Source organism: Hippopotamus amphibius, chromosome 17 (assembly GCF_030028045.1).
Source record: "Hippopotamus amphibius kiboko isolate mHipAmp2 chromosome 17, mHipAmp2.hap2, whole genome shotgun sequence".
Taxonomy (NCBI): Eukaryota; Metazoa; Chordata; class Mammalia; order Artiodactyla; family Hippopotamidae; genus Hippopotamus; species Hippopotamus amphibius.
Genome location: NC_080202.1, coordinates 49,152,009 through 49,170,226, shown reverse-complemented (window position 1 = coordinate 49,170,226; position 18,218 = coordinate 49,152,009). Strand labels below are relative to the sequence as shown.

The 18,218-nt window shown below is 36.6% G+C and overlaps 1 protein-coding gene across 5 annotated transcripts in view; it reads left to right on the top strand.

Moving 5' to 3' along the window:
* TLK2 (tousled like kinase 2) overlaps nucleotides 1-18,218 on the top strand; it is a 110,260-nt gene that overhangs the window by 30,930 nt on the left and 61,112 nt on the right. For 3 of the 5 annotated variants that reach the window (XM_057716824.1, XM_057716822.1, XM_057716821.1), the window contains exons 3-6: nucleotides 13,890-13,961; nucleotides 14,896-14,965; nucleotides 15,984-16,027; nucleotides 16,757-16,852. In XM_057716824.1, the coding sequence (XP_057572807.1) occupies nucleotides 13,890-13,961; nucleotides 14,896-14,965; nucleotides 15,984-16,027; nucleotides 16,757-16,852 (282 nt within the window). The remainder of the gene's footprint in view (nucleotides 1-13,889; nucleotides 13,962-14,895; nucleotides 14,966-15,983; nucleotides 16,028-16,756; nucleotides 16,853-18,218) is intronic. The other 2 variants (XM_057716825.1, XM_057716823.1) reach the window with 1 other exon arrangement.

The following is an 18,218-nucleotide window of genomic DNA, read 5'->3' as shown; positions in this document are numbered from 1 at the left end:
ATCGAGATTAAGAAATCATTTCTTTCTCCTCCTTTGAAGCAGTGCAAAAAAATCCACTCCCTGGTTACTGCTGATCTCTCCTAACCTTACAAGAAATAGATAATTTTCATGTTAAATAATAACATAGGAATAATAAACTCTGATAGAAAAACCTGACATATATAAGGAAGTAAAAGTATAACCTAATCTCATTTATGGATATGTAGGTGTTTAAATTCAAATAAAAATACTTGCAAATGGCTAATTATTTTGTTTGAGAGAGTTTATCTGAAGAATGTTGGACAAGTTCAGTATTTTAAAAATGTATTAATATATGTAGAGATGACCATGTACTAATCTATCTGGAGTGTAGCTGAATGGCTAGTAACACATATTTTGAAGCCAGGTCACTTAGGTCTAGATCCTGGCTCTGCTTCTTGCCAGCTGTGTGACCTTGGGGAGTTTATTAAACTTCTCTTACAGTATCCTCATCTAATAATGAGACTACTGGTAGCTGTCATGTAAGGTTGTCATCAGTTTGCTAGGGCTGCCATAACACACTGGGTGACTTAATAGAAATTTATTTTCTCACAATTCTGGAGGCTGGAAGTTCAAGATCAGGGTGTCAGTAGGATTGATTTCTTTTGAGGCTTTCTCTCTTTGGCTTGCAGATGGCCACCTTCTCGCTGTGTCTTCATATGGTCTTTCCTCTGTGTGTGTGCATGTCTGGTGTCTCTGTGTCCTAATTTCCACTTTGTATAAGGACTCAATTAGGGTCCACCCTAATCACACATTTTAGCTTAAATACCTCTTCCTGTCTCCAAATACGTTCTGAGGCTTTAGGGGTTAGGGCTTCAACATAAAAATTTCAGGAAGACACAGTTGAGCCCGTAACAGGTTCTTAGGAGGAGTAAATGTGCTAATATGGAATACCTGACTGTGTAGCAACACAATGTAAGTATTGTTTACCATTATTATTACTTAACTACAACAAATAGTTATATAATTCATATAAATAATAAATAATAAAATAAATACATTAAAAAACAAAAATACTTATAGATTCAGAAGAAGTTGCAAAACAAAAATGTGTAGGGAGGTTCCATGTACCCCTTCTCTTCCAGTGTGAGCACTTCATGTAATTATAGTACAGTATTAAAACCAGGAATTTGACATTGGTGAAATCCACAGAACTCATTCAGATTTCATGGTATACAGGCATCAGCATCATTTGTGTATGTGTGTACACGTACTCCTATGAAATTTCATCTCTTGTATAGCTTATTGTATCCACCACCACAATCAAGATGCAGAACTGCTCCATCACAAGACACTCTCCTGCTACTCCTTTGTAACCACCCCCACTCCCTCCCTCGAAATCCTAACTCCTGACATCCACTCATCTCTTTTTCATCTCTATAAATTCATCATTTCGAGAAATGTATATATCTTACATGTATATATAAAAATCATACAGTGTATAACCTTTTGAGATTAGCTTTTTTCACTTGGCATAATTTGCTTGAAGCCCATCAAAGTTGTTGCATATATAAATAATTCATGCCTCGTTATTGCTGAGTAGTATTCCATGGTATGGATTTACCACAATTTAAAGGCTATTTGGTTTATTTCCAGTTTTGGCGATTACGAATAAAGTCACTATGAACATTTGTGTGCAGGCTTTTGCATGAACATTGTTTTTCTGGAGCTAATGTCCAGTAGTATAATTGCTAGGTCATATGATAACACTTTTAGTTTTAAAAGAAACTGTCAAACAGTTTTCCTAGTTGGCTGTACTTTTTTATGTTCTCACCAGCAGTGTATGAATGATTCAGTTTTTTACATACTTGTCAGCACTTAGTCTTGTCACTATTTTTTTTTTTTTTTTTCCTGGCACATGGGCTTAGTTGCTCTGCGGCATGTGGGATCTTCCTGGAGCTGGGATCGAACCCGTGACCTCTGCATTGGCAGGCGGATTCTTAACCACTGCACCACCTAGGAAACCCCACTATTTTTTATTTTAGCATTCTGATGTGTAATAAAATCTTACTGTGGTTTGAATTTGTATTTCCCTAATGGCTAATGATGTTGAGCATCTTTTCTCATGCTTGTAAGCCTTCTTGATATCCTCTTTCAGTGAAATGTCTGTTAATTTCTTTGGCCAATTTTCTAATTGAATTAAAAAAAAAACAAAAAAAAACTGTTGAGGGCTTCCTAGGTGGCGCAGTGGTTAAGAATCCGCCTGCCAATGCAGAGGACATGGGTTCAATCCCTGCTCCAGGAAGATCCCACATGCCGAGGAGCAACTAAGCCCGTGTGCCCAAAAAAAAAAAAAAAAAAAACTCTTGAGTTTTGAATTCTTTATATAGTCTAATTTCAAGTCCTTTGTCAGGTATAAGGTTTGCAAATATTTTCTTCCACTCCATGATTTGTCTCTTCATCCTATTTATAGGATCTTTTGCTGAGTAAAACCTTTTAATTTTGATGAGGTTCCATTTATTAATTTTTCCTTTTATGGATCAATCTTTTGATGTCATGTCTAAGACCTCTTCACTTAGTCCTGGGTTCTGAAGATTTTCTCCCTAAAAGTTTTCTGGGTTTCTGTGCTTATTTTTATCTCTTGTGGGAATCAAATGTGCTAATATAGAATGTCCAGCCCATAGAAGTGCTACATAAGTGTTGGCTATTATTACAATAGCAAATAAGTAATATCCTTAAAAGAAAAAAGCAATTGGTTGAACTCAATAGCCATCTCAACTGATTTAAAAAACAACACTTAAGTAGTTTTTAAAATTATTTTTCTTTATTTTTCTCTTCTTTTATAAAAAATTTTTTGGCTGCGCCACATGCAGCATGCGAGATCTTAGTTCCCCGACCAGGGATTGAACCTGTGCCTCCAGCAGTTATTTATTTATTTATATATATATATATATATATATATATATAAATTTATTTATTTATATATATATATATATATACCACTGCACCACCAGGGAAGTCCCCCAATGTAGTTTTTTTAAAAAGAGTTTTAATTGTGGTAAAATATACATAACATAAAATTTACCATCTTAACCACTTTTAAGTGCACAGTTTAGTAGTGTTAAGGACATTCATTCACAGTGTTGTGCAGCCAGTCTTCAGAACTCTTTTCATCTTCTAAAACTGAACCTCTAAACTCATTAAACAACAACTCCTCGGGACTTCCCTGGTGGCACAGTCATTAAGAATCTGCCTGCCAATGCAGGGGACATGGGTTTGAGCCCTGGTCCGGGAAGATCCCACATGCCACAGAGCAGCTAAGCCCGTGTGCCACAGCTACTGAGCCTGTGATCTAGAGCCCATGAGCCACAACTACTGAAGCCTGCTCACCTAGAGCCCATGCTCTGGCAACAAGAGAAGCCACTGCAATGAGAAGCCTGTACACTGCAATGAAGAATAGCCTCTGCTTACCACAGCTAGAGAGAGCCTGCGAGCAGCAACAAAGACCCAATGCAGCCATAAATAGATAAATGAATAAATAAATAAATAAATAAATAAATAAATAAATAAATATTAAAACAAAAAACAAAAGCCCCCAGCAACTTCTCATTTCTTCCTCTCTCCAGTCCCTGGAGAAACCACCATTCTCCTTTTCTCTCTCTGAATTTGATCATGCTGGATACCTCCTGTAAGTGGAATCACACAGCATTTGCCTTTTTGTCACTGGCTAATTTCACTTAGCATAATGTCTTCAAAGTTTATTCATTTTGTAGCATGTGTCAAAATTATCTTTCTTTTGAAGCTTGAGTAATATTCCATTCTGTGGATATATACCACATTTTGTTTATCCATTTGTGTATTGATGGACACTTGTGTTGCTTCTACCTTTTGGCTATTGTGAATAATGCTGCCATGAACATGGCTGTGCAAATATTTCTTCGAGACTCTGTTTTCAGTTCTTTTGGATATATACCAAGAAGTGGACTTACTATATCATGTGGTTATTCTATTAAAAAAAAATTTTTTTTACAGTAGGTTATTGTATTTTTAATTGAGGAGCTTACATTCTGTTTTCCTTAGTTGCTGCACCATTTTACATTCCAGCCAACAGTACACAAGGGTTCCAGTTTCTCCACATCCTTATCAGCATTTATTATTTACTGTTTTTTGATAGTAGCTATCCTGATAGGTGTGAGGTGATAGGGCATTTCATTGTGATTTTGATTTACATTTCCCTAATGATTACTGATGTTGCATCTTTTCATGTGCTTGTTGGCCATTTGTATATCTTTTTTCGGAAAATGTCTATTCAAGTTCTTTGCCCAGTTTTTAATCAGGTTGTTTAGTTTTTGTTGATTTGTAGGAATTCCTTACATGTTCTGGATATTAACCCCTTATCATAAGACACATGATTTGCAAATATTTTCTCCCATTCCGTGGGGTACATTCTTACTCCGTTGATTATGCCCTTTGATGCACAGAGGTTTTAAATTTTAATGTAGTCCACTTTATCTGTTTTTTTGGTTTTGTTGCCCGTGCTTTGGTGTCATCCATTTTTAATTAATTTTTGTAAGGTAAGGGTCCAGCTTCATTCTTTTGCATGTGGATATCCAGTTTTCCCAACAGTTTGTTGAAGACTGTCCTTTCCTAGTTGTGTGTGGTCTCGGCACTTTTGTCAAAAATTATTTTATGTGAAGTCATTATGTGGCGCACCTTAAACTTACACAGAGTTGTATGTGTGTAATTATATCTCAATAAACTGAAAAAGAAAATCAGCAAAGAAAAGAAAATCATTTGACTGAGTATGCAAGCGTTTATTTCTGGACTCTATTCTGTTCCATTTGTCAATATGTCTATCAATGTATATTTTTTGCTGTATTTTTTATGTTAAAAAATTTTTATTGGATTATAGTTGATTTACAGTGTTGTGTTAGTTTCTGCTGTACAGCAAAATGAATCAGTTACACATATACATATATCCACTCTTTTGTAAACTGTTTTCCCATATAGGTCATTACAGAGTATTGAGTAGCACGTTCCCGGTTCTATACAGTAGGTCCTTATTAGTTGTCTGTTTTATATAAAGTGTGTATATATAACAGTCCCAGTCTCCCAATTTATCCCTCCCCTCTTTCCCTCCTGGTAACCATAAGATTGTTTTCCACATCTGTGACTCTATTTCTGTTTTGTAAATAAGTTCACTTGTATCATTGTTTTTAGATTCCACACAGTAAGCGATATCGTATATTTGTCTTTCTCTGTCTGACTTACTTCACTTAATATGATAATCTCTAGGTCCATCCATGTTTCTGCAAATGCCATTATTTCATTCTATTTTATGGCTGAGTAATATTTCATTGTATATAAGTACCACATCTTCTTTATCCATTCCTCTGTCGATGGACATTTAGATTGCTTCCATGTCTTGGCTGTTGTAAATAGTGTCACAGTGAACATTGGGGTGCATGTATCTTTTCAAATTATGGTTTTCTCCAGGTATATGCCCAGGAGTGGGGTTGCTGGATCATATGGTAGTTCTATTTCTCACTTTTTAAGGAACCTCCATACTGTTCTCCATAGTGGCTATATCAATTTATATTCCCACCAACAGTACAGGAGGGTTCCCTTTTCTCCACACTCTCTCTAGTATTTATTGTTTGTAGGTTTTTTGATGATGGCCATTCTGACTGGTGAGGCCATTGTAGTTTTGATTTGCATTTCTCTGATAATTAGTGATGTTGAGCATCTTTTAGTGTGCTTTGTGGCCGTCTGTATGGCTTTAGAGAAATGTTTACTTAGGTCTTCTGCCCATTTTTTTTTTTGATTGGGTTATTTGATTTTTTGACGTAGAGCTGCATGAGCTGTTTGTATATTTTGGAGATTAATCCCTTGTGAGCTGCTTTGTTTGTAAATATTTTCTCCCATTCTCTGGGTTGTCTTTTTGTTTTATTTATGGTTTTTTTTGCTGTGCAGAAGCTTTTAAGTTTTTATTTTCATTACTCTAAGAGGTGGATCAAAAAAGACATTGCTGTGATTTATGTCAAAGAGTATTCTGCTTATGTTTTCCTCTAAGAGTTTTATAGTGTCTGCCCTTACATTTAGGTCTTTGATCCATTTTGAGTTTATTTTTGTGTGTGGTGTTAGAGAGTGTTCTAATTACATTTTTTTTTTTTTTTTTTTTACATATAGCTGTCCAGTTTTCCCAGTGCTACTTATTGGAGAGACTGTCTTTTCTCCATTGTATATTGTTCTTACCTCCTTTGTTATAGATGCGTGAGTTTATTTCTGGGCTTTCTATCCTGTTCCACTGATCTATGTTTCTGTTTTTGTGCCAGTGCCACACTGCTTTGATTACTGTAGCTTTGTAGTATAGTTTGAAGTGGGGGAGCCTGATTCCTCCAGCTCTGTTTTGCTTTCTCAGGAGTGCTCTGGCTATTTGGGTTTTTTTGTGTTTCTGTATAAATTTTAGATTTTTTTTGTTCTAGTTCTGTGAAAAATGCTATTGGTAATTGGATAGGGATTGCATCGAATCTGTAGATTGCCTTGGGTAGTATATTCATTTTGACAATATTAATTCTTCCAATCCAAGAACATGGTATATCCTTCATCTATATGTCTATGTTTATTCCAGTGCCATACTGTTTTGATTACTGTAGCTTTGTAATAAGTGGAAGTGTGAGACCTCTGACTTTCTTTTACAAGATTGTTTTGGCTCTTTGCAGGGTTTTTTTATTTTTTATTATTTTTTTTTTATTGAGCGCTCCAGGACATAAAATTCACACTGTATTTTTTTTTTTAATTTCTCATGCTATTTATTTTATTTTATTTTTTCGGCTGTGTTGAGTCTTCATTGCTGCATGTGGGCTTTCTCTAGTTGTGGTGAGTGGGAGCTACTCTTTGTTGTGGTTGCACGGGCTTCTCAGTGCTGTGGCTTCCCTTGTGGAGCACAGGCTCTAGGCGTGCAGGCTTCAGTGGTTGCAATGCTTGGGCTTCAGTAGTTGTGGCTCACGGGCTCTAGAGCGCAGGCTCAGTAGTTGTGGCGCACTTCGTGGCATGTGGGATCTTCCCGGACCAGGGATCAAACCCATGTCCCCTGCACTGGCAGGCCAATTCTCAACCATCACACCACCAGGGAAGTCCCTCCATGAATAGTTAATAATAACATTATTACAGTTTCTAATGGTAAAGCACTGGAGGACTTACTTTGAAAAAGAACATAACAGTGTTCTTTATGGTGATTAAGTGTGTTGTTTTAGTCAAAGCAGTAAAATATGAAAGAAATGAGATAAATTGTGGAAAGGAATATATAAACTTATTTATAAACGCTGTGATTTATATCTAGACAACAAAGTCAAGAGGAACAAACAGAGATGAGTAGAAAGAATAACAGTTCAGTAAAGTGACTGGCTAAATGAAGAACATGAAATATATAATTCGTGAATGTCATCAGTATCAGAAAAATAGGAAAAATTGAATCCCATTTATTTTAACTTGGGAGATGAAGATGAAGATGTCATAGTGGTGAACGGGAGTTAACCCATAAGCTTTTATGCTTTGGGGTTTAATTTCTCCCTTGGGATAGTAGTTGAGGCCAAAGGCTTGAACTGTATAAGGCTGGGAATTGGGAAGGGGCAAACTTGGTCTGTGAATTAGGACTAGTACAACTGCCCACTGGTCCAGGACATAGGATGGAAGTGAGCTGTTTAACTTTGGATTGTGGCTATTAAAAGCCACGAGAAATGGAAACTCCAACTTTGTGTGAAAATCCTGGGCAGGAGAACTAATGTATAAATATGTTTGGAATGATGAATGTTGTAGGGCACTGGCAGAGGTGACCATTAAACTTCCCTTGGGACTGACTACTCCTTAAGCCCTGAATTTTGGAGAACTTGCCCACAGCTGAATTTGAACTCATACAAAATTTATAAAACACCTTAGTGAAAAGATGCAACAAATGGGAAAATTTATAATTGAGGGACTGATAATAATAGACTGGAACTTAATTATCTAGTATATAGTCCATATTCAATTTCTGCCTTTGTCCCAATAATGTCCTTTATTTGGTTTTGCTTTATTTTGCTATCTAGGGTCAAATCAAGGATCATACATTGAATTAGTCATGGCTTTTTATCCTCATCTAATTTAGTTCAGTTTTTTCCTGCCTTTTTTGTTTGTTTTTTTAATGATAGTGACTTTTTTGAAAGATAACATTGTTTGTCTAAAACCCTTTAGTTAGCTCCCTTATTAGACAGTAAGCTGTTTTAGAACAGGGAATGTGTGTCATTTATCCCTGCTAATTAAATTTAAGCTAATGATTTCATAATAATTTGGAATTTGGGATGCTGTTCTTCAGAAAAGGACAGGGAAAGGGAGGATTAAATGATTCTTAATCCTTTTTTTCTTTTGGTTAGACACACATACCCAAGGAACCACAAGGATCCTTATGCCTCTTGCATCGATATTTCAAACACTACAATGTACAGTACTGTTACATACACTTTAGAGTTTATGTCATTATCAGTAATTGCTAGTAAAAAATAGGTTCTTCAGTTCTATCTTGCCTGTATTCATCATACTTGCCATTTCCTTTTGAAAGGGAGGGATAGTTGGTGGGTACAGTGGATAGTTAAAATATAGTATATGGTTTTATTTCTATCCAAGTTGGGGGGAGGGGAATTCCTTCATAAATGGTTACAATAAAGATGATTTACAAACAGAATATTTTAAAAATTTAGGCATAGAAAGATTCAATTTAAATTATTGTAGAACTCTTATGTAAATAAAGCCCCCCCCCCCCGCCCCGTTAAAACGTCATGGAACTCTATTATATCATTGAAGGAATAAGTCCTTTGTTGATTTATGTCACTGGGAATACATGATTTGATTTTATTTCTTCTCCCTAGTTTAACTTCATTTTTTTTAGTTGCAGTTTCACAAGTACCTCACTATGAAGCGCTCTGGTATATTGTGTTGAGTAATGTTTAAAAATAGTGCTTTAAGTATACAGTGAAAAGAATACTTATAATACACCCTTAAAGGAATATAAATTATTTCTGACCCTAAGCCTAGTAACTGTTATTTTTTTAACAGCCTTATTGAGATATAATTCATATACCATGCGATTCACCCATTTAAATTATACAATTCATTGGTTTTAGTATATTCACAGATATGTACAACCATCAACACGGTTTTAGAATATTTTTAATACCTCAGAAAGAAACCCTATACCCTTTAGTTATCACCCCCATGTCCCCCAGCTCCTCCCCTAAGCAACCACTATTTACTTTCTGTCTGTCTTAGATTTCCCTATTCTGGATTTTCATGTGAGTGGTGTCATTTGATATGTGTTGTGTTGTGAGTGGTTCTTTTACTCAGTAAGATGTTTTCAGGGTTTGTTTATTTGTAGCTTGTATCAGTGCTTGATTCCTTTTTATGGTCAAATATACCATATTTTGTGTACCCATTTATTAGTTGATGGATAGCTGGATTGTTTTCACCTTTTGACTTTTGTGAGTAACACTGCTATAAAAATTTGTGTCCAGGTTTGTGTGTGTATGTGTTTTTATTTCCTTTCAGTATGTACCTAGTAGTAGCATTCTGGGTCATATGTAATTCTTTGTTTACTTGTTTAAGGAACTGCCCAACTGTTTTTGAAAGCACCTGCACCATTTTATGTTTCTACCTGCAGTGTATAAGGATTCCAGTTTCTCTACATTCTTTCCAGCACTTGCTGTCTTTTTGAATCTAGCCATCCTAGTAGGTGTGAAGTGGTACTCCATTTTAGTTTTGATTTGTGTTTCTCCATTGGCTAATAATGTTGAGCTTCTTTTCATGTGCTTATTGGCCATTTGTAGCTCATATTTGGAGAAATATCTGTTTAGACCCTTTGCCCATCTTAAATTGGGTTATCTATGTTTCTGGATTGTAAGAGTTCTTTATACAGCATACAAGTACCTTATCAGATATGTGATTTGCAAATATTTTCTCTCACTTTCTGGGTTGTCTTTGTTGATAGTATCCTTTCAACCACAAACGTTTTTAATTTTGAAAAAGTCCAATTTATCTTTTTTGTTTTTTTGTTGTTGGCACTTTTAGTGTCATGTCTACGAATTCTTTGCCCAGTTTGAGGTCCTGAAGATTTACCCCCATGGTTCCATTTAAGAATTGTATGGTTTTAGCTATTGGTTTAAGTCCTTGAACCATTTTGAGTGAATTTTTATATATGGTGTGAAGTAGAGGTTCATCTTCATTGTTTTGCCTGTGGCTATCCAGTTGTTCCCAGCACCATTTGTTAAAAAGACTATTCTTCCCCCTATTTAATGGTCTTGGCTCCTTTGTCAATAATCATTTGAGTGTAGATTATGGATTTATTTCTGGACTCTCTCAATTCTATTCTGTGGATCCATCTTTATGCCAGTACTGCACTGTCTTGATTACTATTGCTTTGTAGTAAGTCTTGAAGTCAGGAAATGTGATTTTACCTACTTTGTTCTTTGTCAGGGTTGTTTCCCTAAAGATTTTTTTTTTTTTTTTTGCCGAGTAGCACTGCATGAGGGATCTTAGTTTCCCAGCCAGAGATGGAACCCGCAGCCCCTGCAGTGGAAGCGCAGAGTCTTTACCACTGGACTGCCAGGGAAATCCCAATTTCCTATGAATTTTAGAATCAATTTGTCAGTTTCTGTAAAGAAGTCAACTGGATTTCTGATAGAGATTCCTTTGAATCTATAGATCAGCTAAGAGAGAATTGTCATCCTAACAGTGTTAAGTCTTCCAATTCATGAAAATGGAATGTTTTTCCATTTATTTAGATCTTTAATTTTCTTGCAGTGATATTTTGGGTAGTTTTCAGAGTATAAGTTTTGGACTTCTTTAGTTTGTTCCTAAGTATTTTCCTAAGTATTTTATTCTTTTTTATGCTAGTGTGAATGGAATTTTCTTAATTTCACTTTCAGATTTTTCATTGCAGAGTTATAGAAATAAAATCAGTTTTTGTATAGTGATCTTATATCCTTAATCTTGCTGAACTTGTTAGTTTAAGTAGTATTTTAATGGCTCCTTTGGGATTTTATATATACAAGAGTATGTCATCTGGGAATGGCATAGTTTTACCTCTTCCTTTCCAACCTGAATGCCTTTTTTTTTTTTTTTTTTGTATAATTGCCTGACTAGAACCTCTAGTATATTGTTGAATATGTGGGTGAGAACAAATATCCTTGTCTTGTTCCAGATCTTAGGGGAAAGTACCCAGTCTTTAACCAATAATTATGATGTTAATTATAGGGTTTTGTTTTTTTTTTTAGATGCCCTTTTATCAGGTTGAGGAAGTTTCTTTTTTGTTTATCTGAGAAATCTTTCCTTTGCCTTCATTTTTGAAAGAACACTTTGCTCAATATAAGATTCTTGGTTAACTCCCCTCTGCCCCCACCCACATGCTGAATATATTATCCTGCTGCCTTCTGACCTTCCTTGTTTTTGCTTAGAAATCAGCTGTTAATCTCATTGGGATTCCCTTGTAAGTGATGTGTTATATTTCTGCTTTCAAGATTTTCTCCTTTTCTTTACCTTTGAGTATTTGTACAGTATGTCTGCTTATCAGGTTCTTTGTGTTTACCCTACTTGGAGTTTATCTTCTTGTATCAGTAAGTTATTGGGTTGTTGTTTTTTTTTTAATGAATTTGAGAAATTTTCAGATAGTTTCTTCAAAAAAACTTTTTCTGCTCCTTTCTTGCTCCCCTCTCCTTCTGGCATCCCAGTTCTGTGCATGGTGATGTGCTTCACAGTTTTCCACATTTCTCTGAAGCTCTGTTCATTTTTCTTCTGTTTTTTGTTTTTCAGCTTGCATAATCTCTATTGATGTATCTTCAGATTTGCTAATTATTTCTTCACCAGTTCACTTCTACTCTTGAGCCCCTATAGTGCATCTTTTATTTCAGTTCTTATAGATTGCAACTCCAGAATTCCTGTTTTTTTTTTTAATATATAATGTCTGTGTCTCTATTTGATGCTGCATTGTCATTCATACTTTCCTTTACTTCTTTATTGTTTCTTTTGTATTCTGTGAGCATATTTGTAATGGCTCTTTGAAATATTTTTCTGTTAAATCCAACATCTGGTCATTCTCACCAGCAGTTCCTTTTGCCTTTTTTTTTTTTTCTTTTCCTGGTGTATGGGTCATACTTGTTTCCTTGCATGTTTCATGATTTTTTGTTGGAAATTGGTCATTTTAGACAATATACTGTAGCACCTCTGGGTACTGATTTCTCATCCTCTTCTTTGGGGGCTTGTTATTGTTATTTGCTTGTTTATTTGTTTAGTGACTGGCTGGATTATTTTAGTGAAGTCTGTTCTATTACCCATACCCCCAGAGCTAAGCCTCTGATGGTATTCCTCAGGGAGGCATGGCTTTAAGTAAGCCTGCAGGTACCCTGGGGTAACTGGTACTCAGTTGGACTCTTTCTTCCAGACCAACCCAGCTGTTAAACTGCACTAATTGTCCAGATTGCTCTCTTGTTTTCAACAATGCCCCGAGGCATACATTCCTCTACAAACTAATCCAGTCAAATTGGGGCTCCTTGGAAGGAAAAGTTTCTGAGGTCAGTGTTTGCTAATATTTGTTCTCACCCCAGGAGGACTCTTCCCTGGTGCCTTATTCCTTGGTTCTGTCCTGCAAACTGCCGTCGCTACAGTCTAGGCAGTATCTTCATTACACAGATCTCTTTCCACAGCTTCCATTGAATACCATTAGATTTAAACTTGTCTGCACTCTGTTGGGAATGAAGTCAGGTCCTTTGGGAAAAGATTTGGTACACATGTTCCAGCTTTTTCCCCCTGGCAAAATACTAAGCCAGGGTTCTGGAGCTGGGGGTGGGGGCAGTGAGTGACACTTTTCTGTGAGTGACATTCAGGCTCTAGGAACTGAGTGCTGGAAGGTGGAGGTAGAGATGGGGTGCCCACAGCAGCCTGTCTCTTCTGGTGTTGAACGTCGGTTTCATGAGCTGAGCAAGAGGGCTGTTGGGGTCCCAGTAAGCTTAGTGTACCGTGTCCGAGTCAGAGCCTCTGTTCTACAAGTCGGTGTTGGGCAGAAGGGAGCCTTCTGTCTTTGATGTACTTGCCTGGGAGTTAGACTCAGGGACGGGGGCTGGGGACAGGTTGAGAAGCCTGAGGTCCTGCTCCTCCCAGGAAGAAAGCCCTTGGCCTAAGAGCTGGGGGAATAGGGAACCTTGTGCTCTTGGCTGCAGCAGCCTGCAGCCTTTCTGAGATGTGAGTGAGTGGTTTTGATTTAGATACCACAGACTTTCACCTTTCAGGCTGAATTTTCATAGATTTTATTGAATGGTTGTTTCTTCATTTGCTGTTTGCTCTTAGGGATCATTGTCAGAGACTTTGAATGGTGATTTTTTAAAATAATTTTCATCACTTTCCTTGAGCGGGCTAGCCTTGCACTGTTAGGCTAGAAGTCAGTCTCTTGTCACTGTTCTTTGAGCCAGCAGTCATGCCTCTTTAAAGCAGGATGAGGAAATGTGTTTCCTTCATTATGGTCTCTGACCACCTCCCTATGAGGAACCCTTGACACACCCCTTAACATCTTAACTTTAAGATATTGCCTGTATGATACACAAAGCCAAGAGAATTGATTTTCCTCTCCTTATTTTCCTTAAAGAATGAACTTGCTACATGTGGAAGTACTCTAGAAGGGAAAATTTGCACGAGTTCAGAGTTTATAAAGGAAATGAAAATAACATTAGCTAGAGAATTTTAACATGGGGGCCCTTGATGAAGTTCTTTTAAAGTTGGCTCAGAGATGTTGCAGTTAATAACTATTGGCTTCTTTGACTTGACTTAGATATCAGAATCAAACGACTTCTTCCTCACTTTTGCTGTCATCTTAGTTTCTTTTGATTCCTTTTTTTTTTTCTCTCTCTTTTCAGGGGCCACTCAATAGTGAGTCTTCCAACCAGAGCTTGTGCAGCGTGGGGTCCTTGAGTGATAAAGAAGTAGAGGTAAGAAGCCGCATCCTTTGCAAGACTTCTCATATTTCCACGCTTTTGGTCTGGGTTAAACCATAGCACTGCAAACTCTGGGATCCTGTTAGGGTCTGTGTGAATGACTCCCCTTTGAGTTGTGTGCTCTGTGTGTTGGTACAGTTGTGGTGTGGCCCTGATGGGTTTTTATTATTATAATCCTAATCATCAGTAAAGGCTAGGAGCTTGCAGTTGCAGCTGAATTAGCCTAGGTGCCCTTGAATTTTAGCACTTGTCAGTACTTCCACAGGGTGGGTCAGTGTGGCCTGCAGGCTTTAGTAACAAAATTTGAAGTTTTTTTTTTTTTTAAGGCAAATAACCTAGGTGCATGGATATGTAACCGCTTACTTTGCACTTAGATAGAACTTTCAATAAGTTAGTCAGATGATTGATTATGCATATCTTTCCTTTTTGGAAAAAAGGATTAGATTTAAGCTCTTTTAAAATAGAAATATTGTGGGAATTCCCTGGCGGTCCAGTGATTAGGACTCCACATTTTCACTGCCAGGCCAGGTTCAATCCCTGGTTGGGGAACTAAGATCCTGCAAGCCGCGTGGCACGGCCAAAAAAAAAAAAAAGTAGAAATATTGAAACAGCTGCTGTCTGCTAGATGCTTGTGCTACATTTGTGCTTTATAAAATAGCTCATTTAAGCTTTGCAGCAAAACCTGATTTACAGATAAGTAAATTGAAGCTCTCTTATTTTAAGCATTTTGCCAGGAATTATCTAGGTGGTTTGGTTCCAGATTCTGTACACTTTCCATGACCCTTCTCTAAGAATAGGTCACTCATTTAGGACTTGTCTGAGCCAGTTAAATCTTCTTATAAATTTGATATTTTGTACATACTCTCTAATTTTCATAATGTGAACAAATTAACAAAATGCTAATTGTGATGTATATGGTATTTAACAGACTCCTGAGAAAAAACAGAATGACCAGCGAAACCGGAAAAGAAAAGCTGAACCATATGAATCTAGCCAAGGTAGTAATAATTTCACACCAGTAAAAATACTAAATTCTTATGTACTTAGATAGAAAATTTCCAGTTCACACTGAATAATTAGTTTGTGTACAGGGATTCCTAACACTGGAGATTTGTATTCCTCAAGGGAATATCAGGCTGTTTATTATAGACTTGCCATTTGATACACACTTGACAAAACAGTGTCAGTTCTTTGGGGACTCTAGTTTTCACTGTTGTAAATTAATGATCTTCTCGCCACGGGTTTGTCTTCAGACTAAGCATTTATTGTACAGAAAAGAGGTTACATTGCAGTTTTAACTACGTCTTGCAGTAGGTCAGTGATTTGTTAATATTCGGCAAGCAGAAATGGTTCCATTTATGTGGCTGCCCTTTTACCTGCCCTTCTTCCATGTCAGTTATTTAGTTGTACATTGGTGCCCAGTGGAATAAATCTGTAAATGGTCATAATGCCAGATTTCTTTAAATAATTAAAGAAAGAATAAATGAAATGGAAGGGCTTCCAAGAGATGGAAGCCCTAGTCTTTCTTTCTTTTTTTCCCCCTGTATTCTTTTAATCTGCAAATCATTGTTTAGTTTTTAGGGAGAAAATTTTCCCAAAGTGACAAGGTCACATAAAGTTTTTTGTGAAATAAAATAAACCCTTTAGTTCTGATGAATTTGTTTTGAATTTTTTATCCTCTTAGTTTGGGGTGTAGTTTATAGTTTAGTTTTATTTTGAATTCACAGTTGTGGCATAAGTTTTGTTAGTGTACTTGTAAAAAAAAGATTAGTGAATCTTAAAGGAAAGCAAGCTGTGAAAAAGTCTTTCTCTCACTGCTTTCTTCAGTCTTTTATTTTTTGGAGGAAACTGTCTTCTGTTCTTAGGATACAGGTATTTTGGCTCATTTGTTACAAGTTAAGTTGACATTTGAATTGATAACAACGTAGGCAGTTATTGAATACATAGTACACTTTAGCGAATGATGGTTTACTTATGTTACTGGAAAAACTATACTTACTTTGGTTTTATTTTCAGGGAAAGGCACTCCTAGGGGACATAAAATTAGTGATTACTTTGAGGTAAGTTAAATTTTTGGAAAAAGAAATCTATAGTGATTTAAAAACAACAACAACTTAATCCTTTTGTTCATTTAAGGCTTTAGAGAGGAATATATTGCTTTTACTGTGCTCTCCTCCCCTTCCTCCCCATCTTCATCAACCTGATGCTGCCCCATCTCTATAAGAGGAAACAGCTGCTGACTTCCTAAATTTAAATTTGTTTATGAAGTGTCTTGTCTGTGATGATATAAAAATTCACAAACGAGGTGATTTTTCTCTTGGCCAGAGTAGGTTTCGTGTCTTACAAAGATTGAAGTGGAATGACTTGGACTCTTCTTTTGTCCTCTTCCCTTTAGTCCAGTGGAACCTGTAGTAAGCTCACTGACCCATCCTTAGTGGTTACTAAAGAAAACACTAACATCCACTGCACTACTGTATTCCTGCTTCGTGTATTTTGAGACAAGAAGGGAAAACATTCTTCTCTTATGTCCTTTCAAAACCATGTGTACCTTCAGCTTTCTAGCCATGTTTTCTTTATATCTTGGTACATTTCTGCTGGAGCTCCTCCTTAAAATCTCATTGAAAAGATAGCAAAATTTGACTTATATGGCATTTTCTCTCTAGAATAAGATGTACTGACTTAAAGAGGCCATAAATAATTGACCTGTTTGTGTATTAATCTTTTACTCTCCTTATCTGAAGCATAGTACTGTTGTGAATTATTCATATCCATTTTTCCCTGTTGGCCAGTTTGCTGGGGGAAGCGGGCCAGGAACCAGCCCTGGCAGAAGTGTTCCACCAGTTGCACGATCCTCACCGCAACATTCCTTATCCAATCCCTTACCGGTAAGCATTCACCTGGAGAAATTTGACACCTGTTGTAGGCAACAAGAAGCCCAGGAACACTCAAGCAAAGTTTCTCTTCCATTAATTATCCAAGGGGAATGAGGCATTAAGGAGAAATGTTCATAGTATTACCTATGAATCACTTAACTTAGATTCAAACCTGTATCAGTAAATTTACATTTTGTAAGAGCTGACCCTGTTCTCCCAGTATAATAAATTACTTCTAGGCCTGCCACTCATTGTTCTGTCAATGAAGTGATTTCCAGTCCAATCATTAGATTTTTATCCTTGCCAGACTTACACGTTCCTATAACCAAATTCCTTTAAAAAATTTTTGGTCAGCTCCTGGTATTTGAATTACTTTTAAGGCTTATTCAGTGATGTAGTAGAGAGGTTAATGCTGCACAAATTTGGGATAGGTGTGTTTTCTGCCTATACGTGAGATCTGAAGCTCTTAAAAACATTATTGCCAAGTTAGTGGTTCTCAACCGGGGGTAGTTTGTCCCCTCACAGGACACTTGGCAATGTTGGAGTAAGTTTTGGTCAGAAGTAGAGGGTGGGTGGAAGGATGCCATACCCATGGGCAGAGGCCAGGGATGCTCTTAAAATCCTGCAGTGCCCAGGATAGGCGCCCACAGCAAAGAATGATCCAGTCCAAAATGATACTAGTGCCAAGGTTGAGAATCCCCGAGCTAGCTAATGTAGGATTTTGTATTAATTTGCTCAAGTGCCTTTTGATAATTTGTTGATACCATGTAAGAACTCTGTACTTAAGAGTGTATTATGTCTACTGATGCCTCAGGTATTGCTGTGGGATCTTAGGCAAAAGGGAGATCAGGAGTTTTCATCCTAGGTCTCTGTTTAGGAAAGTTGCTTTTCTCTGCTTTAGCAGAGTTGATTAATATTGCCTTTTTTTCCCTAAGTCTTCTGTTTTGTTAAAGTATTTTAAAATGTCCTTCTTCCCCTCTTCTATCTCATGGAAACGTGCATTCATTAAGGTGATTATAATTATTAAAGCATATAGGAAAATGTAGTCAACTTGAAAATTTTGCTCTTGTTTTGTCATCCTTGTCATATTTAAAAATGTTAGAAATGTTTGATTCGTAGATCTGTTTGGTTAGGTTGATGTTTGTTAGATAAGTTTTGAGGCCTGTATCTGTATTTTTATTGTTTTAAACCAGTTAAAGTTTTAAAATGTTAAATGAGATTGCAGAATTATCTATTTGGGACAGATATGATTTGTGGAATTTTGTTGTCTATTACTCTTTTCTTCCTGAAAAAACACTTTTTTTTTTCATTTGGGTTTTAGTAATGTAACCATCCATCTATCATGTGCCCATATAAATCAGGTCTTACCTGAAACCAA